The following is a 22,387-nucleotide window of genomic DNA, read 5'->3' as shown; positions in this document are numbered from 1 at the left end:
CATAAAAAGAAAGGAAAAGAAAGAACCTTGTTTTCATGCAAGTTCCTCTGCCGCTGTAAGGCCAGAACCACTTGCCTCTCCGCTTTCCTCAGCAGCCTCTCGTCTTCTTGCAGCGCGTGGGTGGTGCGCAGCTCCTGAATCAACTCCAGCCGCTTTTCTTTCCCTTCAAACATCTGCGTCAAATCAAATCAAATCAAATCAAAGAGAGACTTGCAAATTAGCACCACTTGTGTCGGGCACTAGGACTCGCATGCAAGGACTTAGGAAGAGCAGGTTCTGCTCTGCCTTTGGGACCACAGCGCAGGCACGTTCCACAGGGCGAGGTCAGCGGGCTTTTCTACACTTTTAGCTTCTCAGGCAGAGGAATTTAGCTATCAATTAGCTATTTACTCAGTTTCTTTTTTTTTTTATTTTATTTTATTTTATTTTTTTATTTATTTATCTTTAGAGGGGAAGGGAAGGAGAGAGGGAGAGAAACATCAATGTATGGTTGCCTTTCATGCATCCCCTGCTGGGAACTGGCCTGCAGGGAACCGGCCTGCAACCCTGGTATGTGCCCTGACTGGGAATCGAACCGCGATTGTCTGGTTCGCAGGCCCGTGCTCAATCCACTGAGCTACACCAGCCAGTACTCAGTTTCTTAAAATGCCTTTCAAAGACAAGGCGGTAAGTAGAGGGTCATATTAACAAACTTGAACTTCCTTTTATTTCCTGGGCTCCTCTTTCCCTAAGAAACCTGGGGATGGTGTATGTCATGGCCACATTTTCTTTTCCAATAGATCTGCCCTTGTTTGTAACACACAATGTGCTGGCTGAACCGTGGTGTTCTTTCTGCAGAAACACCACAAGGAAAGGAAGGAATAATGCTAAACACAAATTGCTCACCCAGCTTCCCTGGACTTACTCTTCATAACTGAGTCTCTTAAGAGTTGTAACTGTCCGGGGAGAAAAAAAGTTTAGGGAGCTTTATATCAGTCCACTTTTTAAATTGAGTGCTTGCTCTGAATAAGAGCGGCACAAATAATCTGACTAAGGCTTCACAGTCAGGAAGCCCAGATTTGAATTTGCTGACAGTTAACATACCCTCTCTAGGACTCACATTACTTGCCTGTAAAATAGGGTAATTGGTAGAAAATAAAAATCAGATGACATATGTAGAGCGAAGAATGTAGAATGTGGGCATTTAGTGGAGATTCAAGACTATACTCATTATTTAGCTATTTCATTAATTATTCAGGCATTTCCAGCGATGCGTAAGCTCAAATGATAGTATGATTTTGTAGAAAATGAGGGAATCTACTTGGTAATATTATAATGGTCAAAATTCAGGTGAGAAAATTGCTGGATTTAGCAATTCTAAGGAAGACATTAGTTTCACACTGTCTTGGTTACAACTACAGCAAATAGCAGGCAGGTCATTTCTCTTCTTGACACTGTGTCTCTCATTCAGTCTATGGCAGGAGAAGGAATCAGTAGAAAATTCAAGGGTATACTTCCACCAGACGGTAGGATGAATTTACCCCAAGGAACCAAGCACATACACATTCTATAAATCTATTTTCAAAGAAGCACAGGGCTAGCGGTTAAACCCTACCCACCATGTTTTGAATGACTCTGCCCCGGAGTAACTTTTGAAGGTAGAGAACAGCCATTTCTATATCTTCTTCTTCCTGAAAGAACAAAGGGAGAATCAAGCTGCTTGAGCATAGCAGTCAGCATCAAATATTTTTCTGAAGAATTATATCAAGCAAAAGAGACTATGCCAGATTCCAGAAAGATTTAAAGAGAAATAAAAGATAGTCTCTACCTTCACTGAACATACGGTATTTTAAATTTTACTTATAGAATTATTAAAATTCATTATTTCTTCATCATAAATATCATTAACAAATCATATCAAAAGCGAAAAAAATTATCCAGTTATACTAACACTGTAATGTAAGCCATTTTCATTTCTCTACCCTCCTTTCCAGCAAAATCATTCCTGAAGCAAAAAGTATTATTGATAACATCCCTTTTGCAATAGTTTTTCATGCTCAATCATGAGTAGACAAAGAATCCAGCTAGTCTATGTCAGAGTCTAGAGTGAGCTGCTTCTCATAAGAATTTAGCAAAACTGGTAAAATCAGACTGTAGTGGACATGATTAGCCATTTACAAAAATCACCTTAAATAACTGTCAAAAGCAGAGACAGCAGAGTGTGCAAATCTAATAAAGTCATTTCTGAATGCAAAAGAAAGCAACAGTAAAATCAATGCCATTAACATGTGTGATAGACAACATGTTAACCATAGGCAATGGTCAGCACACAGTGGAAAGGGAGCACCATTCAGAAGCACCTCCTAACCAGTCAATAGGAGCAGCCCAGTCGGCTCCACAGAGCTGACTCATCAGACACCCTAGTGAGATCTGCCAATTCCCGCCCTCTGACAAAGCACAGCCTCCTGAATATAATTTGGCTTCTTGTGAGAATTGCCCTCTACTGGAAGATAATGGGCTGACCTACCGAGGGGAACATCCTGTTCCACCAGGAGTTATATTTCCCTCCATAAATCATTAAATTTGCATTTTGTCATCTCTAGCAATTTATTGTGGGTTCATTTAGTCTGGGTCAATCCTTTAAATCCTAGCCAGCTTTGGTACCTTGCTCAGGCTGAGTGTGATCTATGAAGGCAAGATACTGACTGGGTCAGGGTGAGCTCTCTGAGCCGCTCCCCTCAGAAGCCAGCCTGTTTGATGACTTTCTGATATTTTGTTCTTCTCTGACTCCAGCTGTCATAAGCCACTCCCCCATGTGGGAAAATAGTTATAGTAACTGATTACCATTCAATCTTTTGTTTTTATTTGACATATATGAGGAATACCTTCTGATGCTTATTTTTCTTGGGAAAAGTTTTTATTCTTTGTGTTTTTATTCATGAAAAGGTTTGGGTTTAGATTTTATTTCATTTCATTTTTCTTCTTTTGTAATTGCGTGTTTGATGTTTGAAAATAAGAATAAAGGCGACACAAGGGAACACTGTTAAATTAGGTTTCTTTTTAACCCAATATATCCTAAGAATGAATGGACAACAATGCTGAACTTAGCATTTTAAATAGAAAAGTCTCAAACTTACATTGGAACTCAATTCCAAAGTTGGAGTGGGAAGCCGAGGTTGAGGCACTGGCTTTCTTTGAAGAAAGAGCAGAGGTTTCTTTGGTTCAAGAACTTTATTCTTCTTATCCAACAGTGCCTGAAAAAACACTAACTACTGTCATTTCTGACCTTTACATTTTGTCCCATTACCAAATCTAGGCCAAACATTTGAATGTCATTCAGAAATAATCTTCTCTATGTCTATGCTGACAGTCTGAGAAAGTCTGAAACAGGAGCTTGTGTCTCCCAGGGGATGCTGGGATATTCCTAATATAAGTTAACCACTGACTAAACATGGCACATATTTCTAGGTATATCCATTTTAATAAAAAATTTAAGGAATTTAAATTTTTTGAGTTTTTAAAGGTTCTATCATGTGTGTATGCAAGCAAGACACCCATCTCCTATTCTTCCATATGAGCTAATTTGCTGTTTTAAGTGACTGCCTAGACAATAGGAAATTTTTGCATACAATAAATCACTGAAATGTTTGGTATGATTTCTTTGTATGGGGGGACTGAAGAGCATTAAATGGCAACTGTCTCAAAGTAAAGCAAGAACTTTACATTTAGCCTTGAAAGCCTGACATCAAGATTCTTGAAAATAAATTTGTTTCCTTGGGAAAGAGTATATGTGTGCTTCTGTTTCGACAAACTTTTTTTTTTCTTTTGATCACCAGAAGTTCCACCAAAATTATATGTAACATAAGGTTTTATTCATCAGCTCCATTTTCAGTTATAGGGGATACTTTAAGTTAAAAGTATCAAAAATTCTGACCTCTATAATTTTAAAATCATGCCTTAGTTACTTTTTCATCACATAACAATTTTTACATTATTTTTTCCACAAAAAATAGATAAGTGATAAAACACTAAGCCAAAAGTTAAAATTAATAGAATATGCCAATTATAAGTAAAATTTGGAACCACATGAAATCACTGTGGTTGTAACAGAGCCTCTGGGTTTCTTCAAAATTAAACTGACAGCGAATATATAACAGCCCCACGATGACCACAACTAATAAATCAACAGAAAGCAGCAGTCTCAAAAGTAATGAATAATTCTAAACTCAGGCATCTCAATACTAAATGCCCTGAGCAATAGCGCACAAAATAATTTATAACCAATCATTCATAATAGATTATATTAGTAAGGATGTGTGAAAACAGGCACCCTTATGCATTGCTGAAATCAATATATCATTTCTGTAAGAAAAGTTGGTAATATCTATCAAAATTATAGATGCACATATATTGGAGGCCAGCAATTCCTTACCAAGAATTTTATTCTAAATATGTTGACATGTGAACACCTAAAGCTCCGCCCCTCATATATAACAGGTGTGAACAGACCAAAACGTTATGACTCAAGCAGAAGAACAGATTAAAGCCTCAGAGCCAATACTTCTAAGCAACGAAAAAATAGCCAACCTATCATATGCACAGTTCAAAACACTGGTGATCAGGATGCTCACAGAACTGGTTGATTTTAGTCACAAATTAGAGGAATAAATGAAGGCTACACTAAGTGAAATGAAGCAAAATGCACAGAAAACTAATAATGATGGGAAGGAAACTGGGACTCAAATCAATGGAGTGGACCAGAAGGAAGAAAAAAATGACCAAACAGAAAAGAATGAAGAAACAAGAATTCAAAAAAATGAGGACAGGCTTAGGAACCTCCAGGACATCTTTAAATGTTCCAACATCCGTATTATAGGAGTACCAGAAGGGGAAGAGGAACAGCCACCAGTGGAAACCTTATTTGAACAAATAATAAAGGAGAACTTCCCCAATTTGGCAAAGGAAATAGACTTCCAGGAAATCCAGGAAGCTCAGAGAGTCTCAAAGAAGTTGGACCCAAGGAGAAACACACCAACGCACATCATAATTACATTACCCAAGATTAAAGAGAAGGAAAGAATCTTAAAAACAGCAAGAGAAAAGGAGACAGTTACCTACAAAGTAGTGCTCATAAGACCGTCAGCTGGTTTCTCAAAAGAGACCTTACAGGCAAGAAGGGGCTGCAAAGAAGTATTCCAAGTCATGAAATCCAAAGACCTACAACCAAGATAGCTCTATCCAGCAAAGCTTTCATTTACAATGGAAGGGCAGATAAAGTGCTTCTCAGATAAGGTCAAGTTCAAGGAGTTCATCATCACCAAGCCCTTATTATATGAAATGTTAAAGGGACTTATCTAAGAAAAACAATATAAAAAATATGAACAGTGAAAGGACAGCAAACTCACAGTTATTAACAACCACACTTAAAACAAAAGCAAACTAAGAGGACAGCTAGATCAGGAGCAGAACCATAGACATGGAGATCACATGGAGGGTTAGCAACTGGGGAGTGGGAAGAGGAGGAGTAGGGGGAAGAAGGTACAGAGAATAAGTAGCATAGACGGTAGGTAGAAAATAGACAGGGGGAAGGGCAAGAATAGTATGGGAAATATAGAATCTAAAGAACTTGTGACACATGGATATAAACTAAAGGGGGGAATGGTGGGGGAGAGGGTGTGCAGGGTGTAGGGGAATGAATGGGGGGAAATGGGACAACTGTAATGGCATAACCAATAAAATATTTAAAAAGTGAAAAAATATGTCTATAATAAATAATAAAAAGATAACCCAGTTTAGAAATGAGCTAAGAATATGAATAGGCACTTCTCCACAAGATATGCAAATAACTAAGGGACATAAAAAGATGCTAAAACTCCTTCATAATTAGACAAATGCAAATCACAACAACAATGATATATACTACCTAACATATACTAGGATGGCAATAATAAAAATGCTGGATGATAACAAGTGATGGCAAAGTGATGATGTAGTGAAATGGGAACCATCATACATTGTTGTAGGGAATGCAAAACAATGTAGATGCTTTTGAAACAGTCGAGTTTTGCAATAAATAAAACATAGAGTTACCATGTAATCTAGAAATTTCACTCCTAGGTATAGGCCCAAGAGAAGTGAAAAACATATGTCCACACAAAAATCTGTACATGAAGGTACACAGCAGTATTATAGAAAGCAATTCAAATTTCCATCAACTGATGAATGGATGAACAATAAGTGTATATCCATGTAATGGAATACTATGTGGCCATATAAAATAATGAAATATTGAGACATGCTAGAACATGGATGAACTTTTAAAAACATCATGTGAAGTGAAAGAAACCAGACACAAAAAGACATGCATTGTATGGTTCCATTTATATGTAATGCCTAGAAAAGACAAATTTATTAAAAAATGCATATTAGTGGTTGCCAGGACTAAGGAAAAGTAGATAATTGGGAGTGACTACTAATGGGTACAGGGTTTCTTGCGGGGGTGATGAGAATGTTCTGGAATTAGATAGTGGTGATGTGGTTTTTTTACTATATTTTATTATGATATTACAGTTGTCCTGATTTTGTCTCCCTTTGTCATCCTCCACCCAGCACTGCCTATTCCCTCAGGCAATCCCCACATCATTGATCATGTCCATGGGTCATGAGTATAAGTTCTTTGGCTACTCCATTTCCCATACTGTACTTTACATCCCCATGTCTATTTAGTAACTACCTATTTGTACTTCTTAATCATCTCATCTTGTCACCCATTCCTCTACAACCCCTTCCATTTGGCAACCATTAAAATGCTCTTCGTATTCATGATTCTGTCTCTGTTCTTATTTTCTTAGTTTGTTTTTTTGGATTCAAGAGTTGGTAGAGATGTATTTTTTGGCCATTTTATTGTTCATAGGCTTATAGTTTTTATCTTCTTTTTCTTAAATAAGTCCCTTTAACTTTTCATATAATCATGGTTTGATGATGACGAACTCCTTTATTTTTTTCTTGTCTGGGAAGCTCTTTGTCTGACCTTCAATTCTAAATTATGGCTTTGCTGGGTGGAGCAATCTTTGTTATAGGCCCCTGATTTTCATGACTTTGAATATTCCTTTCCAATCAGGTCTAGCCTGCAAAGTGTCTTTTGAGAAATCAGCTGACAGTCTTATGGGACTCTATTCTATAGATAACTAACTGCTTTTCTCTTGCTGCTTTTAAGATTCTCTCTTTATCTTAACCTTTGGCATTTTAATTATGGTGTGCCTTGGAGGAGGCCTCTTTGCATCCACTTGTTTGGGACCCTCTGTGCTTTCTGGACTTGCATGTCTATTTCCTTCACCAAATTAGGGAAGTTATCTTTCATTATTTTTCAAATAGATTTCCAATTTCTTGCTCTTTTTCTTCTCCTGTCACTCCTATGATGCAAATGTTGGAATACTTGAAGTTGTCCCACAGACTGATTAAACCGTCTTTGTTTTTCTGTATTGTTTTTCTTCTTCATGTTCTGATTGGTTGTTTTGGGTTTTCTGCTCCTTATGTTCCAAATCACTGATTTATTTTTTGGCTTCATCCACTGTACTGTTGTTTCCCTGTAAGTGTTCTCTATTTCCATTAGTCCATCCATTATTTCTGACTGAACATTTTTTATGCTGTTGAGGTCCTCACTAAGTTCCTTGAGCATCCTTATAAGCAGTGTTTTGAACTCTGCATCTGATAAATTGCTTCTCTTTATTTTGTTTAGTTCTTTTACTGGAGTTTTGATCTGTTCTTTCATTTGGGCCATGTTTATTTATCTCCTTGTTTTGGCAGCCTCCCTGTGTTTGTTTCTATGTATTAAGTAGAGCTGTTATGGCTGTGTCTTGGTATCATGGCCTAATATAGTAGGTGTCCTATAGGGTCCAATGGCACAACCTCCCTAGTCACCCATGTTTGGTATTCAAGGTGCACCATTAGTGTGGGCTGAGTACTTCCCCTCTGGTAGTTGAACCTTCATTGTTGTCGGAAGGTCAATGGGAGGGATTTACCCAGGCCAGTCAGCTGCAAGAACTGGCTATGAGCACTGACAATCTTGTACTCTATGGAGGATCAGCGGTGCAGGGGCAGGGTGGTGGTGCTCTGACATGTCAGTAGCTGTTCGCTGGATGTGCAGGCTCTGGGTTTTCCAAGGTGGTGCAGGCCAAAGTCAGCCCTTACCTGTGTTCTGCCCCAGGCCACTCTACATGAGCTCTAAAGGAATATGAGATGGCTGCTACTGTATGTGCTTGGCTTGGAGATTCCCAGGTGAACCCAAACTATGAATCTAGGCTAGCTTTTGCTGCTAGTGCCAGGCCTGGGGCTAATTATCAAGCGGTATGGGGGCTGGGGGCTTACTGAGGCCAGCTGTTGCTTGTTTGATAGGATTTATGAAATTATGAAGCATAAGCTAAGACCTGCCATTCATACAGAAAGGTTGTGGTTAACAGTTCGGTGGGCTTTAAGTTGGGTGGGACAGAGTCTCAGGGCATCTCCAGGGCGAGACAAACGGTGTTTGCCAGGTTGACGGAGTCTCAGATATGGCAACCCCCTCCTGGCTCAGTGACTCTGTGGGGGAAGGACTCAGAAAAGAGACAATGACCTCTGCCGGCCTTTCTATCTGGGAGAAAGCTGTCCCCTAGCTACTGCTTTGATGTCAGACACTTCAGTTCCTCTTTGGTGCCTTTTAAGCTGCTTCCTGGTGCTCAGAGGAAGTGAGTCTGAGTAAGTCTGTGTGTGAATTCTTGAAGGGAACGGCTTAGGACTCCAGAAGTTTCTTCCATTGACTCAATGCCCACTGGTTTTTTGCAGCCTGAAATTATGAGGACTTATCTTCCTGGCACTGGAACCCTGGGCTACGGGACCTGGTGTGGGGCTGGGACTCCTCACTCCTGAGATATGCCTCCCAAATTTTACCTACCACACATGGATGTGGGACCAGCCCGTTCTGCATCTACACCCCTCCTACCAATCTGGATGGATGTGGTTTCTTTAATTTTGTAATTGTCAGACTTCCATTCAACTTGATTTCTGATGTTTCTGAATGATGGTTGTTCTATATTTTAGGTGTAATTTTGATGTGGTTGTGTGAGGACACAAGCCGTAACTATTATGCCATCTTGAGTGAAAGCTCCATGGTGATGTTGAACAATCCTGTAAGTATATTAAAAAACAACTGAATTGTATAATTAAAAGGGTGAATTTTATGGTATGTGAAATACATCTCCAAAAAAGTATAAAGCAGAAATAAAGACTTCCTGAGACAGACAAAACTGAAGGAGTTCATTGCCAGCAAAAATGCCCTGCAATAAACAGTAAAACAAGTTTTTTAGATAGGAGAAAAATGATATACGTCAGAAATGTGGATCTATTATATAAAGGAAGAGTGGTGAGGGAATGAAAAAAGGTAAAAAATATTTTTCTTTTAATTTATTTAAAAAGATAACTGGTAAATAATTAATAGTAAGAATGTATTGGGTGATTATAGCATATGGATCAGTAAAATGAATGACAGCAATGTCACTAGGTTCCCTGGCCAGAGAGCAATTGAGTTAGAAGTTAATTAAAAAATGAGTTAAAATTCCTGCTTATCTGAAAACTTAAAAAACACACTGTTAAATACTCAAAGGTTAAAAAACCATAATGGATGTTTAAAAAAATTAAACATTAACAAAAATGACAAATACTATATATCAAAACTAATGGACTGAACCAACAGCAGTGTTTTTTAAGGAAATGTTTAACCTTAAATACGTACAAAATATATACAGGATATGTGACTGAAAATTAACAAACTACATGTTTAAGTTAGGAAAAGAACTATAAAACAGGCCCAAAGAAAGTGGAAAGATATAATAAATATAAATGGGAATGAATGCAATTGAAATAAACATGTATAATAAAGAAAATAAAGTAAACATTAAATTGTTTGCAGAAATAATACCAATAAAATAAATAAACATCTAGGAAAATTGATTATGGAAAAATAATTAAATTACAAATAAATAAAGGTATGAATGAAAATGAAAAATGGACATGATTATAGATAAAACATGAAAAGAATTATAAAATAATACTATCAATAACCATATTCCAAAACATTTGAAAAATTAGGTGAAATGGAATTTGTAAAGAAAATATAATTTACTAAAACAATGTAGAAAGTTCTAAGTTAAAAGGAAGTTGAAGACTGATTAAAAATTTCTCATAAAGAAAACATGTCTCAGACAATTTTATATAATCAACCCAACTGAAGAAATAAATCATCTCAAACTTACTTAAACCCTTTTGAAAAGTAGAAAAGAAAGAAAGCCCCCCAGAACATTCTGAATAATTCTGGTATCGATGCCATATCAGTCAAAATGAGAAAGAAAAATCAGGCCATTTCACTCATGAATATAGAATTAAAATTCTGAACAACATATTAATAAATCAAATCCAACAATGTATTAAAAATAAGATAATATATTTTGACCAAGTTAGGTTCATCCAAGGTATGTAAGGATAAATTATTATTTATAAAAAAAATCTATAACTGTTCCTTAATGCAATAATTTTAAAAAGAAAAATATATAATTACCTCAATAAATGCAGATAAAATGTTTGACAAAATCAACATAAGCACATGATTTAAAGCTTAAGTAAATTAAAATGGAGGTGAACTTCCATATCCAATTAAGGAGTAGCTACAAAAAAATTTTTTTACAAAACATGAGAGAACAATGAACACAGACTTCAGAATGGGTAAATAAAGGATGAGTTATGAAAGAACCACATAGATACATGTAAAGGATTGTCAAGGTCTGAATTTTTATCTTGAGTGTGGGATCCCATGGATTCTTATTCTCTTACTAAAACCATCTGAACAAACATGCATAGACCAGTGATGAAAATGTCATAAACCAAAGAATCTCAAAGTGTGGTTCCTGAAGCATCAGCATGACCCAGAAACTTGTAACAAATGCCAATACTCCAGCCCCACCGCAGACCTACTAAATCAGAAACTTGGGGGATGGGACCCAGCAACATGTTTTTATAAGCATCCAAGGGATCCTGATGCATGATATAGGCTGAGCACCACTATCATAAACACAAATTCGGAAGTATTCAAGTCAGTACACCTATTGTCCAATTAACAAATAAAAAGCCCAGCTGGTGGATGCTATATACTTGGTTTATGGGGATAACAATCAAGCTTTCTCATTTGGTTAAGTTTTAAACTAGATGAGAGAAGAGTTGATGATGACCTCCTTTGTCCATGATGCCCTGATAACAAATCTAAAAGAGAGAAAATGAGGCCAATTATAACCTAAAACCAGAAGTAATTCCTAACACTAGAAACTTGCTACACCTTAATGTCATGTCAAATTTATGTAGCTTCAAAGTAAGAACCACTTTTAGAGTGAAACATGCCTCTGCAAATGAAGAGAACAACCCCCAAAAGGTTTTCCTATGGTTTGAAATGAGTGAAGAATGCACGCTGGTTCAGCACCACACAGCACAAGCGATCTCCAGGAGACCGAGTCTAGAGAGAACAGGAATGAAGGGTTCTGTGTTGAGAACTCCTGGGCATTGCTGCCCAAGACAAAGTGCAATTTTTGGATTTTAGTATTTCTCTGCAAAAGTTCTACTAGAAGTATCTTGTCTTCCAGATAAGGATTCTACCTGATGAACCTCTGCCAACTCATGGTCCATCCTTGCAGCCCTCTTCAGGAAACCAGCCTTGGTGGTGATGACTTTAGGTTTTGGAGATCTGATTCGGGGTTGTGTCACAAACTCTGGGAGACATGACTCAAGTTCAACTAATCCTATAGAAAGGAAGTACATGTTTTTAGTGTCTATGATTAAATGTAGCATTTTGAAAGTAGACTGTTAATTTTAATAACTATTTGCCAAGTGGTCTCATTTAGAATTATTGATAAAGTGTATCTCATATAACTGAATTATCCCCAAAGTATAAAGCAGATTTATGTATAAACTCATGTTCTCAGGGGCTTATACTAAAAAAATAAGAAGTGTATTCTACAATGAAAACATTGCCCTACCAAAAAAAAAAGAAATCCCACAATAAAAGTCAACAGAAGGTTAATGGTCATGTGACACATGGCACTACCATTCTGAAGTGGATGGATACCACCTTATCATACTCTGCTCTGGCGATGATAAGCCAGAGCTACAAGTTCAGCATTGTCACCTTCAACACATGATTTTGACCATGTGATACTTCAACTTGTCAAAGAAAATTTAAATAATTTAAATAAAAGCCTCTTTGGAACTTTATAACAGACATAGTCCTCTTCATGAATTTAACACCCGGTTTCCCAACCTTTTACTCACTAGTTTTCTGGCATTTCTTCTTAAAGGACTAATTTTATTATATATTTCCTGCTTGCTTCACAAATCTGATATAAGGGCTTTTTCTATTTCATTTTTGCCTAACTTTGATTATTACTGACATTAAACATGTTTAAATGTTTAGTAGCTAATTGACTTTATTCCTTAGTAAACTGTTGTATAGTGTATCCACTTATTTATTAAGGTCTTAGTACTTTGTATTAGTTTCTATCAACTCACATTATTAATAATATTAAATATATTAATTACTACTTTTAGCAAGTATTTTTATTTGTTGTTTGGCTTTTAATCTAAATTGCTATGTTTTATATATTTAATTTCTGTTTCTTTTTATCTCCACAACTATTGAACTATACAATCTTATATTTGTTTAGCTAATCTGACTGTGGTATATTTTGTTATCAATTGAGAATAACCATAGATAACCCCAATCACTAGCATAAAAGACGTAAAGTATTACTCACATCAAGGCACAGGAAGACTCTCCTCCCCAGGACATATATAAATTATATACTTAATTTATATTTCTAAGATAACCTCCTTATACTCAACTAGTAATTATGTGAGTTGCTTACCTTCATAGGTGTCAAGATAGTGGTTTTTCACTACAAAATCCTCTGAGTTGTTGTCTGGGAAACGTCCAAGACGAGAGAGAGGTCCGTAGACCTGTGATGCATAATCAGAGTAATCCTCGATGATATTTCTTCTCTCCAACTTCCCTTCTACATTCTTTCTCTTTCCCACAAGTTTTCTGATTGCTACAATAAAACACACCTCTATGACTATCTCCAAAATATTGTCCTGAATGAGCCAAGTGCAGATTAGTAAACCAGTTCTAGCTTTGATCTCAGGGAAGCTGCTGAACTGAATGAATTTTATGATGGCCACTCGCTGAAGCAAGAACATAGCAGTAACAACAGAAATCTATCGTCTGTGGCCCAGGCAGCAGTGATGGAAGCTGAATCAGTTAGTGCCCTCCATTAGTGCTCATCACAAGTCTTTTATACGGTGTTCCAGCTCTGGCCCGAGAAGAGATATTCAATAAAAGTTTGTTAAATAAGTGAAAGAAGCTCAAAGTAACTGAAAAGAAAGCACATTTTCAATGGAGACTAAAGGAATTAATTATTCTCTTAAGAGAGAATAACTATTCTCTCTTAAGAATAACTATTCTCTCTTAAGAGAATAATTAAAGGGAGAGAAAATGACAGATTCTTCAATAATTCCTGCCCATCTTGGCTAACACTGGAATAAATTAGAATATGTCAAGTTCTGAAAAAAAAATATGTCGATACTATCTAAATGCAGCTAAAGTTGAAAGCTATTTTCTCACATCAAGAAGACAGCAATGGGAGGGGAGAGAGGAGGGAATTTCAGGGGAAAAGGGGAAGGACTTACAGGAACTAGTATAAAGGACACATAGACAACAACTAAGGGGGGTGGAAATAGGAGGGAGGTGGGGGGCACAAGGGGGTGGGCTGGGATGGGAGTAAAAGACAGAATATTGTAGTTGAAAAGTAAATAAATAAATACATAAATACATAAATAAGAAAAGTTAAAAGTTAAAGGCACTAAAAATAATTTTTTAAGAATTAATTTTGTAAATTTATTTTTGCTAGAAAAATGACAATTCTGACTCATTTTAAAAATGAGATTATATTGCTATTACATATATAAATTGCTAATTTGCATGTTAATATAATTGATACATTACAATTTTTATAAGTAAATTAAGTACATTAAAACTTAATAAATATAGCTATAAAGTTAAGTGATATGGTAATGTTAAAACAATTTTTATTTTATTTTAAAATTTTATTTAGTCATTCTTAATCTTCTATTGACTCCTCTTTTTATATATAAAGTACAGATATACTTGTACATAAATATTCAGTATAACTGGTATTAAAACTTCATGGGAAGGGGGAAGTAGGAAAAAAGATCTCTGAATGTTGCTTTTGGGGGAAGCAATGAAAAAAATGGTTGGGAGACAGGACCCTGTACCCAGGGCCAAACATCAGCACACACGCACTCACACACCCATTATGTCAATAGCTTGACTAGCTGCTGGAGTATCATCACTTCATTTTCTTAGTAAGGAATTTTTGTCCACTCTTATACTTTTGAGAAATAAGTCATCTTCCATCCCTTACCTATTAAATAACACTAGGATCAAAATAGAATTATGTCACAGTTAAATTAGGTTCGATCGAAGATCCAGAGCAAAACAGACTTTCATTCCCTTCATCATTCATACTACGCCATTACCTGATACATGTGTGCGTTGAATTTTTGCCAGTTTTGCCTCCTTTGCTTCCTGCAGTTTAGACCATTGGGCATTCAAGCGCTTCATATTCACTTCATTCTGATTCTTGTCACGTTTCTTCAGCAGCTCCTTTAGAACTTCCAGGCGAATCTCCTGCAGTCTTCAAATAAATTACAAAACAAAGAAGTATATGGTATCTTAAATAGGGTGTTCCACTAGAGAGAAAGGGAATACCTGCCATAAACTGGATCTTCTGTTTAGGCTGGTATCATATAAAAAGACCACTCTGGCAAAGTATGACAACTGGGGACCTGGGGGTGACAACTCAGTAGTGAGTGTATAACAGGAATATACACCGGTGCAATTTTGAAGGACAAAGATGAGTGTGCCGGGTAGATGGGGAAAAATAAACAGGATGTTCATGCACAGTACCAGGTTGCGTGGTTGCTGGAGGGCTAGGAAACAAGAGCAAAGAGAAGATGAGGTTGTGGCATCCTATCTTAAGTATGGGATGTGCAAATGCCAGTGTCTGGCACACATCGGTCTCTCAGTTGACCTTTGCTTCCCTTCCCCTCACCTTTGCCTTGTTCTCGCAGGGCTACTTTGCTCGTGTGTGTGTACAATCATGTACAAATGACTTTAAAGTCTTTATCTCCAGCCCAGGTATTGCTTTTTTAAAAAGATTTTATTTATTTATTTTTGGTGAGCAGGGAAGGGAGAGAAAAAGAGAGAGAAACATCAATGTGACAGAGAAACATGGGTCAGTTGCCCCCTGCGTGCACCCTGACTGGGGACTGAAACCTCAACCCAGGCATGTGCCCTGACCTGGAACTGAACAACCTTACGCTTTGCGGGACAACACTCCAGCCAATTGAATGACACCAGTCAGGACCAGCCCATATATTTCTGAACCAGAATTTCTGTCTATTTAAACTTCTGGCTATTCCCTGACATCCTCAAAAAAGCCCACTCACTTTGTTCCCCCAGAAATCTACACATTCTCTTAAATCTTCTTCCCTCTAAAACAGCTCTTGCATCCATTCTCTAGCTCATGTTTGTCATCTCTCCCCTAATTGGGACTCTAGTTGCTAGTCTAGGCTTTCTCCCTTTCAATCCTTGTGCCACATAGCTATCAAGACTTCCCTTCAGCCGTGGATGCTATAGCTCAGTGGATTGAGAGCAGGCCTGAGAACCAAGGGGTCGCTGGTTCGGTTCCCGGTGAGAGCACATGCCTGGGTTGCTGGCTGGGTCCCCAGTGGGGGGCACAGGAGAGGCAGCCACGCATTAATGTTTCTCTCCCTCTCTTTCTCCTTCCCTTCCCCTCTCTCTAGAAATAAATGAATAAAATCTTTTAAAAAAAGACTTCCCTTCATAAAATAGAGATTTACACATTTTACTCCTACTTCAAAACTCATATAGTAATTTATTCAGTTGTTCATTTGCCGAATATTTATTAAGTGCTCCCCATATGCCAGACAAACAATCATCAATGAATAAAACTAAGCACCTTCTCTGAAGAAGCATTATTCCATATAAGCCAATATAAGCCAATATCCAAGTTCGCATATAAGCCAATATTTACAACACAAGGAGGTAAATACCAGGCCAGAAGAATGGAAAGATTTCTGTGGGAGAAGAAATGGCAGAGCACCAATGTCTAGCACGATGCCCAGTTGGTCAGCGGGGAGGAGGAAGACGGTGGGGGAAGGCCTCCTTTGAGTAGTCGTTGATGTGGCAGTCTTCAGGATAAACAAGGATTGAGATTTGCCACGTTGACAAGGGAGAAAAGCAAGTCCTTAGCAGAGGAAACTGAGTGTTTGACTCAAAAGGATGAAGGACAAAGCTAACATGTCACACCGGTGGAGCTTCTCACAGTGAATATGCGTGGGAGGGTGAGGAGTAGTGACAAGTGACATGGAGACGGGGGTGTTTAAAAAAAATAAGCCACACACCAACAGCCACCTTTTTTTCTGAGTTAGAAATCCTCAGTTCAATGCTCAACTTCATCACTTAGCTTGATTTCTTCAGTCATAAAATAACTATAGTAACAGTATCCATCCTATTAGGTTGTTGTGATCATGAAATGAGTTAATGTGTACAATGTGCTAGAAGAGTAGCTCTCAAACTTGAGCATGCACCAGATAACCCGGAGGGTTTCTTATGACACAGATGGCTGTACCCAACCGCTCATTTAGTTCGTTGGGCCTGAGAATTTGCATTTTTAACAAGTTCCCAGATCTTGCTGATGCTGCTGATCTTTGGACTACACTTTCAGAAGTATTGATTTGGAATTTGGACCGAGCACATCATAAGCACTCTGTAAGAGATACACGCTCTATGAATATCATTATCACCATCACCATCATCATCACTGATACTATCATCTACCTGATGACTTCGTATGCATTCTTCAACACCCAGCTCAGAGGCTACCTTCTCTCAGTAGTTTTTCCCAAATCTCCACTCACCACAAACAGAGCTGATGGTTCTCTTGCCTGGGTTCCCCTAGTACTTTGTACATAGAGCAGCCCATCACCTGATAGGCCCTACATGTGAGTTGGTCTGAACGTCTTTTGTCCCAACCCCTACCACCTTCCTTCCCCACCCCAGTGGACCATCAGGAACTCCGTTAGGGCACAGCCATGTCCTATCCATTCCTGTTTCCCCAACTCACAGCACAGGGCCTGGCACATAGGAGAGACACAAAACCTATTGCTTAAAATTATCCTCAGTTTAACAAAGTGCTCACTTTCTCCAGTGATGTCTTCATTCTAGCCAGACAGAATTTTAGGGTTTTTTTAAAAGATTTTATTATTTTTAGAAAGGGGAAGGGAAACAGAAAGAGAGGGAGAGAAACATCAATGTGTGGTTGCCTCTGGATCACCCTCCACTGAGGACCTGGCCTGAAACCCAGGCATGTGCCCTATCTGGGAATCAAACCAGCGAACCTAGTTTGGTTCACAAACTGGTGCTCAATCCACTGAGCTACACAGCCAGGGCAAATTTTAGTATTTTTTAATGTGCTTCTGACAACAATATAGCTCTACAATTTGCAGCAATAAATTTAAATTTCTGCAGAGCACTACTTTGCTCCAAACAGTATTTTTTATTAAATAGCAAGCTCTTACCCAAACACCATCCAGTCCTGATTCAGGGTTTATCAGAAAGTGTTGCAAAAAGGTAAACATATTTTGAATTCAGACTACACTGAGTTCCAGAGCCTCTTGGTCCCTAACTTTTTTATATGCAAGCACACTGCTAGGGGCTTTGGTATCATTGCTATGAACAATAAGGTGCCCCATCACAGCCTGGAAAAATGACAGCCTTGGTGTAAATGCCCTCCCTTCCTCCCTTCCTTCCTTCCTTCCTTCCTTCCTTCCTTCCTTCTTCTTCTTCCTTCCTTCCTTCCTTCCTTCTTTCTTTTTTTCTTCCTTCCTTCCTCCCTCCCTCCCTCCCTCCCTCCCTCCCTCCCTTCCTTCCTTCCTCCCTCCCTCCCTCCCTCCCTCCCTCCCTCCCTCCCTTCTCTCCTTCCTAGGGAGTTGTCATTTCTACATATTCCAGGGACAACCACCTCATTAATAAAAATACCTCAGTTAAAATTATTGAAAACTCAACCAGATGTACCTCAGCATATTGTTATTTACGTGCTCTGAGCTCATTTCATAATTGAATTTCACAATTTGGCTTTCAAATAGAAAATGCCCCATTAGCTACACCTGGAACCCAAGGTGTTCTGCCTGTGAACCAGTACCAGGGGGAATAAGAGACAGGATCAGCTAGGAGGCTATTTGATGGACAGGAAGTGGGCCAAGACCTCCAGACAGTGGTACTGGGAATAAACTGAAAGGGAGCGTTTAAAAGACACACGCAAGTCCGTGGGGATCTATGACAGTCTGGATTAGAGACTGAAGAGAAAGCGGAAGAGAAGAATCAGAGACGCCTTCAGGAACTGCTCAGGTTGGGGCTCCATGCTGCACCGCACACACCAACAGGGCATCACACATTTTTATATCAACGGAGAGAAAACTATATATAGTGTTATTGTCCCTGAAGGAACCAGAAACCCAATTTCCTACCTCTACAGCCTGAAAATTACTTTTAAACCTAATACATTTGGGGAAATGCTCTACAGAGGGCAAGTGTTAACGTTACCCCCACCAGCCCAGGAGCAGTTGTCTGAGTGACTGAGAACCTACTTTTCAATCTCCTGCTCTCTGAAAGCCCACTCCTTCCTTTCCATCTCATTCATCATCCTCCTTCTCTTCTCAAACTGGGAGATGTCACTCAGCGGGGGAAGAGTGGCTTCCCAGGCTCGCTTCTCCCGGGCACGTTCGATCATCTCAACCTCAGCTTGTCCTGCCGGAAGACCTCGCCCTGAAGGGTGAAGCAAACACATTTTAGGAACACACGGACAAACTCATGTGCCTACCAGTATTTAATGTATTCCCTTTCAGTTCCCGTCCTCTTTAAGGTTTTGACAGGATAAAATATTAGGAAACACCCTCCAGATGTGCCTCACAGCTGCGCCCTGCACTGCTTCTTGTTAGTAATTCATCCAGAAGACATTTTATTTAGTTACATGTAAGATGCTGGAAAGTATTTGAAAAATATTATGTGACTACTAAATAATCACACCTCGATATGCCCTACAGAGACAAATCTATATTTTGAAATACAAAGACATGTAAAATTAATTTGCAGAAGCTCACAATTTATATTTTTCTCCATAGCTGCCTTGCATGTTTTTATTAAGTGATTTCCTAGGTGCTTTGTTATTTGCTGCTATTAAAATATTATTTTTCAACATTTCTAATTAGACATTGTTCATATATAGGAAAGCTACTGATCTTTGTATGCTGGTTTCATAATCAACTACCTTGTTGAACTCAAGTTCTTAGTTCTAATATTTTGTTATTTCATTTGATTTTTTAAACAACCACAATGTCTGCAGATAACGATAGTTTTGCTTCTTTCTAATCCTCAAACCTCATTTATTTTCTCTTATCTTACTGCACCGATTCAACATTTTTCAACAAGGGTACTATTACTGCCACAGTGGACAATTATTTCTTCTATAGCAATGCCCCAGGCAGGACAAAATGTTCAGTATCCATACCAGCCTACTCCTCAAACCACATCCCATGTGCTAAATGCCAGGAGCACTTACCCCCACCATTGTTCATGTCCATGGGTCATGCATATAAGTTCTTTCGCTACTCCATTTCCTGTACGGTACTTTACCTTCCCATGACTATTATGCAACTACCTAATCATACTTCTAAATCCCCTCACCTCTTTACCCATTCTCCCCTCCCTGCTCCCATCTGGCAACCATCTGATAACTCACTTCTTTTATCTTGCTGCTTTTAAGAGTCTCTTAAAGAGAGACTCTTTAACTGTTGGCATTTCAATTATGATGTGTCTTGGAGTGGGCCTCTTTGCATCCACTTGTTTGGCACTCTCTGTCCTTCCTGGACTTGCATGTCTATTTCCTCCACCTAATTAGGGAAATTTTCTTTCACTATTCAGATAGATTTCAGTTTCTTGCTCTTTTTTCTTCTCCTTCTGGCACCCCTATGACACAAATGTTGGACCTCTTGAAGTTGTCCCAGAGGCTGATTATACTATCCTTATTTTTTTGGATTCTTTTTTCTTCACATTGTTCTCCAAGGTTATTTTTTGCTTCCTTATGTTCGAAATCATTGGTTCCATTCTTGGGTTTCATCCACTCTACTGTTGCTTCCCTGCAAAAATTGTTCTTTATTTCAATTAGTGTATCTTTCATTTCTGACTCAGTCCTTGTGGGTGGGACTCTACCCTCAGGGCCACCCTGGTCACCATGGATGAGAATAAGTCTACCAAGATATAATCTGTTTGGGGAGGAAAGGTGGCCGATCTCTCAAAGGAGAAGGGCTACAAAACTTTGGGAAACAAACTCACTTCCTGCTCGAACCTTATCAGAAAATTGAGAGCATTCTTAGCAAAACAGGTTTCACAGGATTTTATATACTCTTTCTCAGGCCTGGTCACCTGGAGAACCCTTCCTTTCCAACATAGGGCTGCACTGCCCTCTGTCACTGTTTCAGGCTTAAGTCAGGCAGGAGAAGTATGGCAGCCAAAAGATTAGAAGATTTTTGCACACAGAATGAGGACTCAGGTTATGTCAAAGCCGAGGGACAAGGGTCCATCACCCCCTTTTGCTACAGCCCCTTCCCTGGGGGCTCCCCATGATCATGTCTGTCTTAGGTCATCCCTACCTTGAGGCATCTTACCCATCACTGGCTAGTCGATCAAGCACTGGGGGCCAGGCAGGGTGAAATAAAAGGAGCAGAGGCAGTGCCCCTGCCAGGGAGATAGCTTTGTCTCCTTAGCCTCTTATGGTCCCAAGGTCGCTCACTCAGCCTTAGCCGTTGGAGGGTTACAACTTCTGAAACCAGGCGGGGCGGTTCCCAACAAGTCCTTTCTATGCTGCTGAGGTCCTCAATAAGTTCTTTGAGCATCCTTATAAACTATGTTTTGAGCTCTGAAGTTGATAAATTGCTTATCTTCATTTCATTTAGCTCTTTCTCTGGAGTTTTGATTTGTTCTTTCATTTGGGCCATGTGTCTTTGTCTCCTTGTTTTGGCAGCCTCCCTGTGTTTGTTTCTATGTATTAGGTAGAGTTTCTTTGACTCTGTGTCTTGGTAATATGGCTTAATATAGTAGGTGTCCTGTAGGGTCCAGTGGCCTGGCCTCCCTTATGACCCAAGCTGGGTACTCAAGGTACACCCTTCTTATGGGCTTAGTACTCCCCTCCTCTTGTAGTTCAGCCTTGGTTGCTGTTGGCAGGTCAATGGGATGGATTTACCCAGGCCAGTCAGATGCAAGAACTGGCTGTGACCACTGACTACCAACTTCTACCCCCCATGGAGGATCAGCTGTGCAGGGGCAGAGTGGGGGTGTTCTGACGTGGTCTGTAGCCCTCCACTGGGTGCACTGGCCCTGGGGTTTCCTGGGTGGTACAGGCCAAAGTTAGCCTGCACATGTATTTTTCCTGAGGCATCCTGTGTGAGCTGTAAAGCAATCTGAGATGGCTGCTACTTGTGCTGGGCTTGGAGATTCCCAGGCAAAGCCAAGCTATGATTCTAATCTGGCTGCCAGAGGGCTCACTGAAACTAGCTGTGGCTTGTTTGACAGTATTTAGGAGACAAGACCAGCCATTCCTATGGAAAAGCAGCTTCTTTTGGGCTGTAAAGTGGTGGGGTGGAGTCTCTGGGTACCTCCAAGGTGGGTCAAACAGTGTTAGCCAGCTTGCTGGCTCTGTGGGGGGAGGGTTGCAAAGGGACAATGGTCTCTGCTTGCCTTGATGCCAGACACTTCAGTTTTTTCCTGTACACCACTGGTGTCTTTCAAACTGCTACCCCACTGCTGGAGGTCAGAGAGAGGAAGTCTGAGTAGGTAAGTTTGTGTGTGGGTTCTTTAAGAGGAACTGCTTGGGGCTCCAGGAGTTTCTTCCACTGACTGAATCCCCACTGGTTTTTGCAGCCAGAAGTTGTGGGGACTTATCTTCCTAACACAGGAACCATGGGCTGGAGGGCCTGGTGTTGGGCTGGGACTCCTCAATCCTGAGATATCACTCCTGAATTTTTATCCACATGGGTGAGGGCCCAGCCCATTCTATGTCTGTGCCGCTCCTACCACTCTGGAAGGATGTGGTTTTGTGAATTCTGTAGTTGTTAAGACTTCCATTCAGCTTGATTTCTGATATTCCTGAGTGATTGTTATTCTATATTTTAGCTGTAT

At 39.3% G+C, this 22,387-nt stretch overlaps 1 protein-coding gene across 5 annotated transcripts in view; it reads right to left on the bottom strand.

The window, feature by feature from the left end:
* Positions 1–22,387, bottom strand: part of CFAP91 (cilia and flagella associated protein 91) — an 80,075-nt gene that overhangs the window by 22,227 nt on the left and 35,461 nt on the right. For 4 of the 5 annotated variants that reach the window (XM_037158824.2, XM_053663179.1, XM_037158827.2 and 1 more), the window contains 7 exons: positions 18,802–18,979; positions 14,608–14,765; positions 12,918–13,100; positions 11,653–11,795; positions 3,117–3,233; positions 1,599–1,670; positions 27–173 (listed from right to left, as the gene is read on the bottom strand). In XM_037158824.2, coding sequence (XP_037014719.2) covers positions 27–173; positions 1,599–1,670; positions 3,117–3,233; positions 11,653–11,795; positions 12,918–13,100; positions 14,608–14,765; positions 18,802–18,979 — 998 coding nt within the window. The remainder of the gene's footprint in view (positions 1–26; positions 174–1,598; positions 1,671–3,116; positions 3,234–11,652; positions 11,796–12,917; positions 13,101–14,607; positions 14,766–18,801; positions 18,980–22,387) is intronic. The other variant, XM_037158825.2, reaches the window with a different exon arrangement.

The sequence above is a fragment of the Artibeus jamaicensis genome, unplaced genomic scaffold (assembly GCF_021234435.1).
Source record: "Artibeus jamaicensis isolate MK-2021 breed Jamaican fruit bat unplaced genomic scaffold, CSHL_Jam_final contig_3126, whole genome shotgun sequence".
NCBI classification, from domain to species: Eukaryota; Metazoa; Chordata; class Mammalia; order Chiroptera; family Phyllostomidae; genus Artibeus; species Artibeus jamaicensis.
The sequence above is the reverse complement of the archived record's forward strand: the minus strand, read 5'-3'. Positions and strand labels throughout refer to the sequence as shown.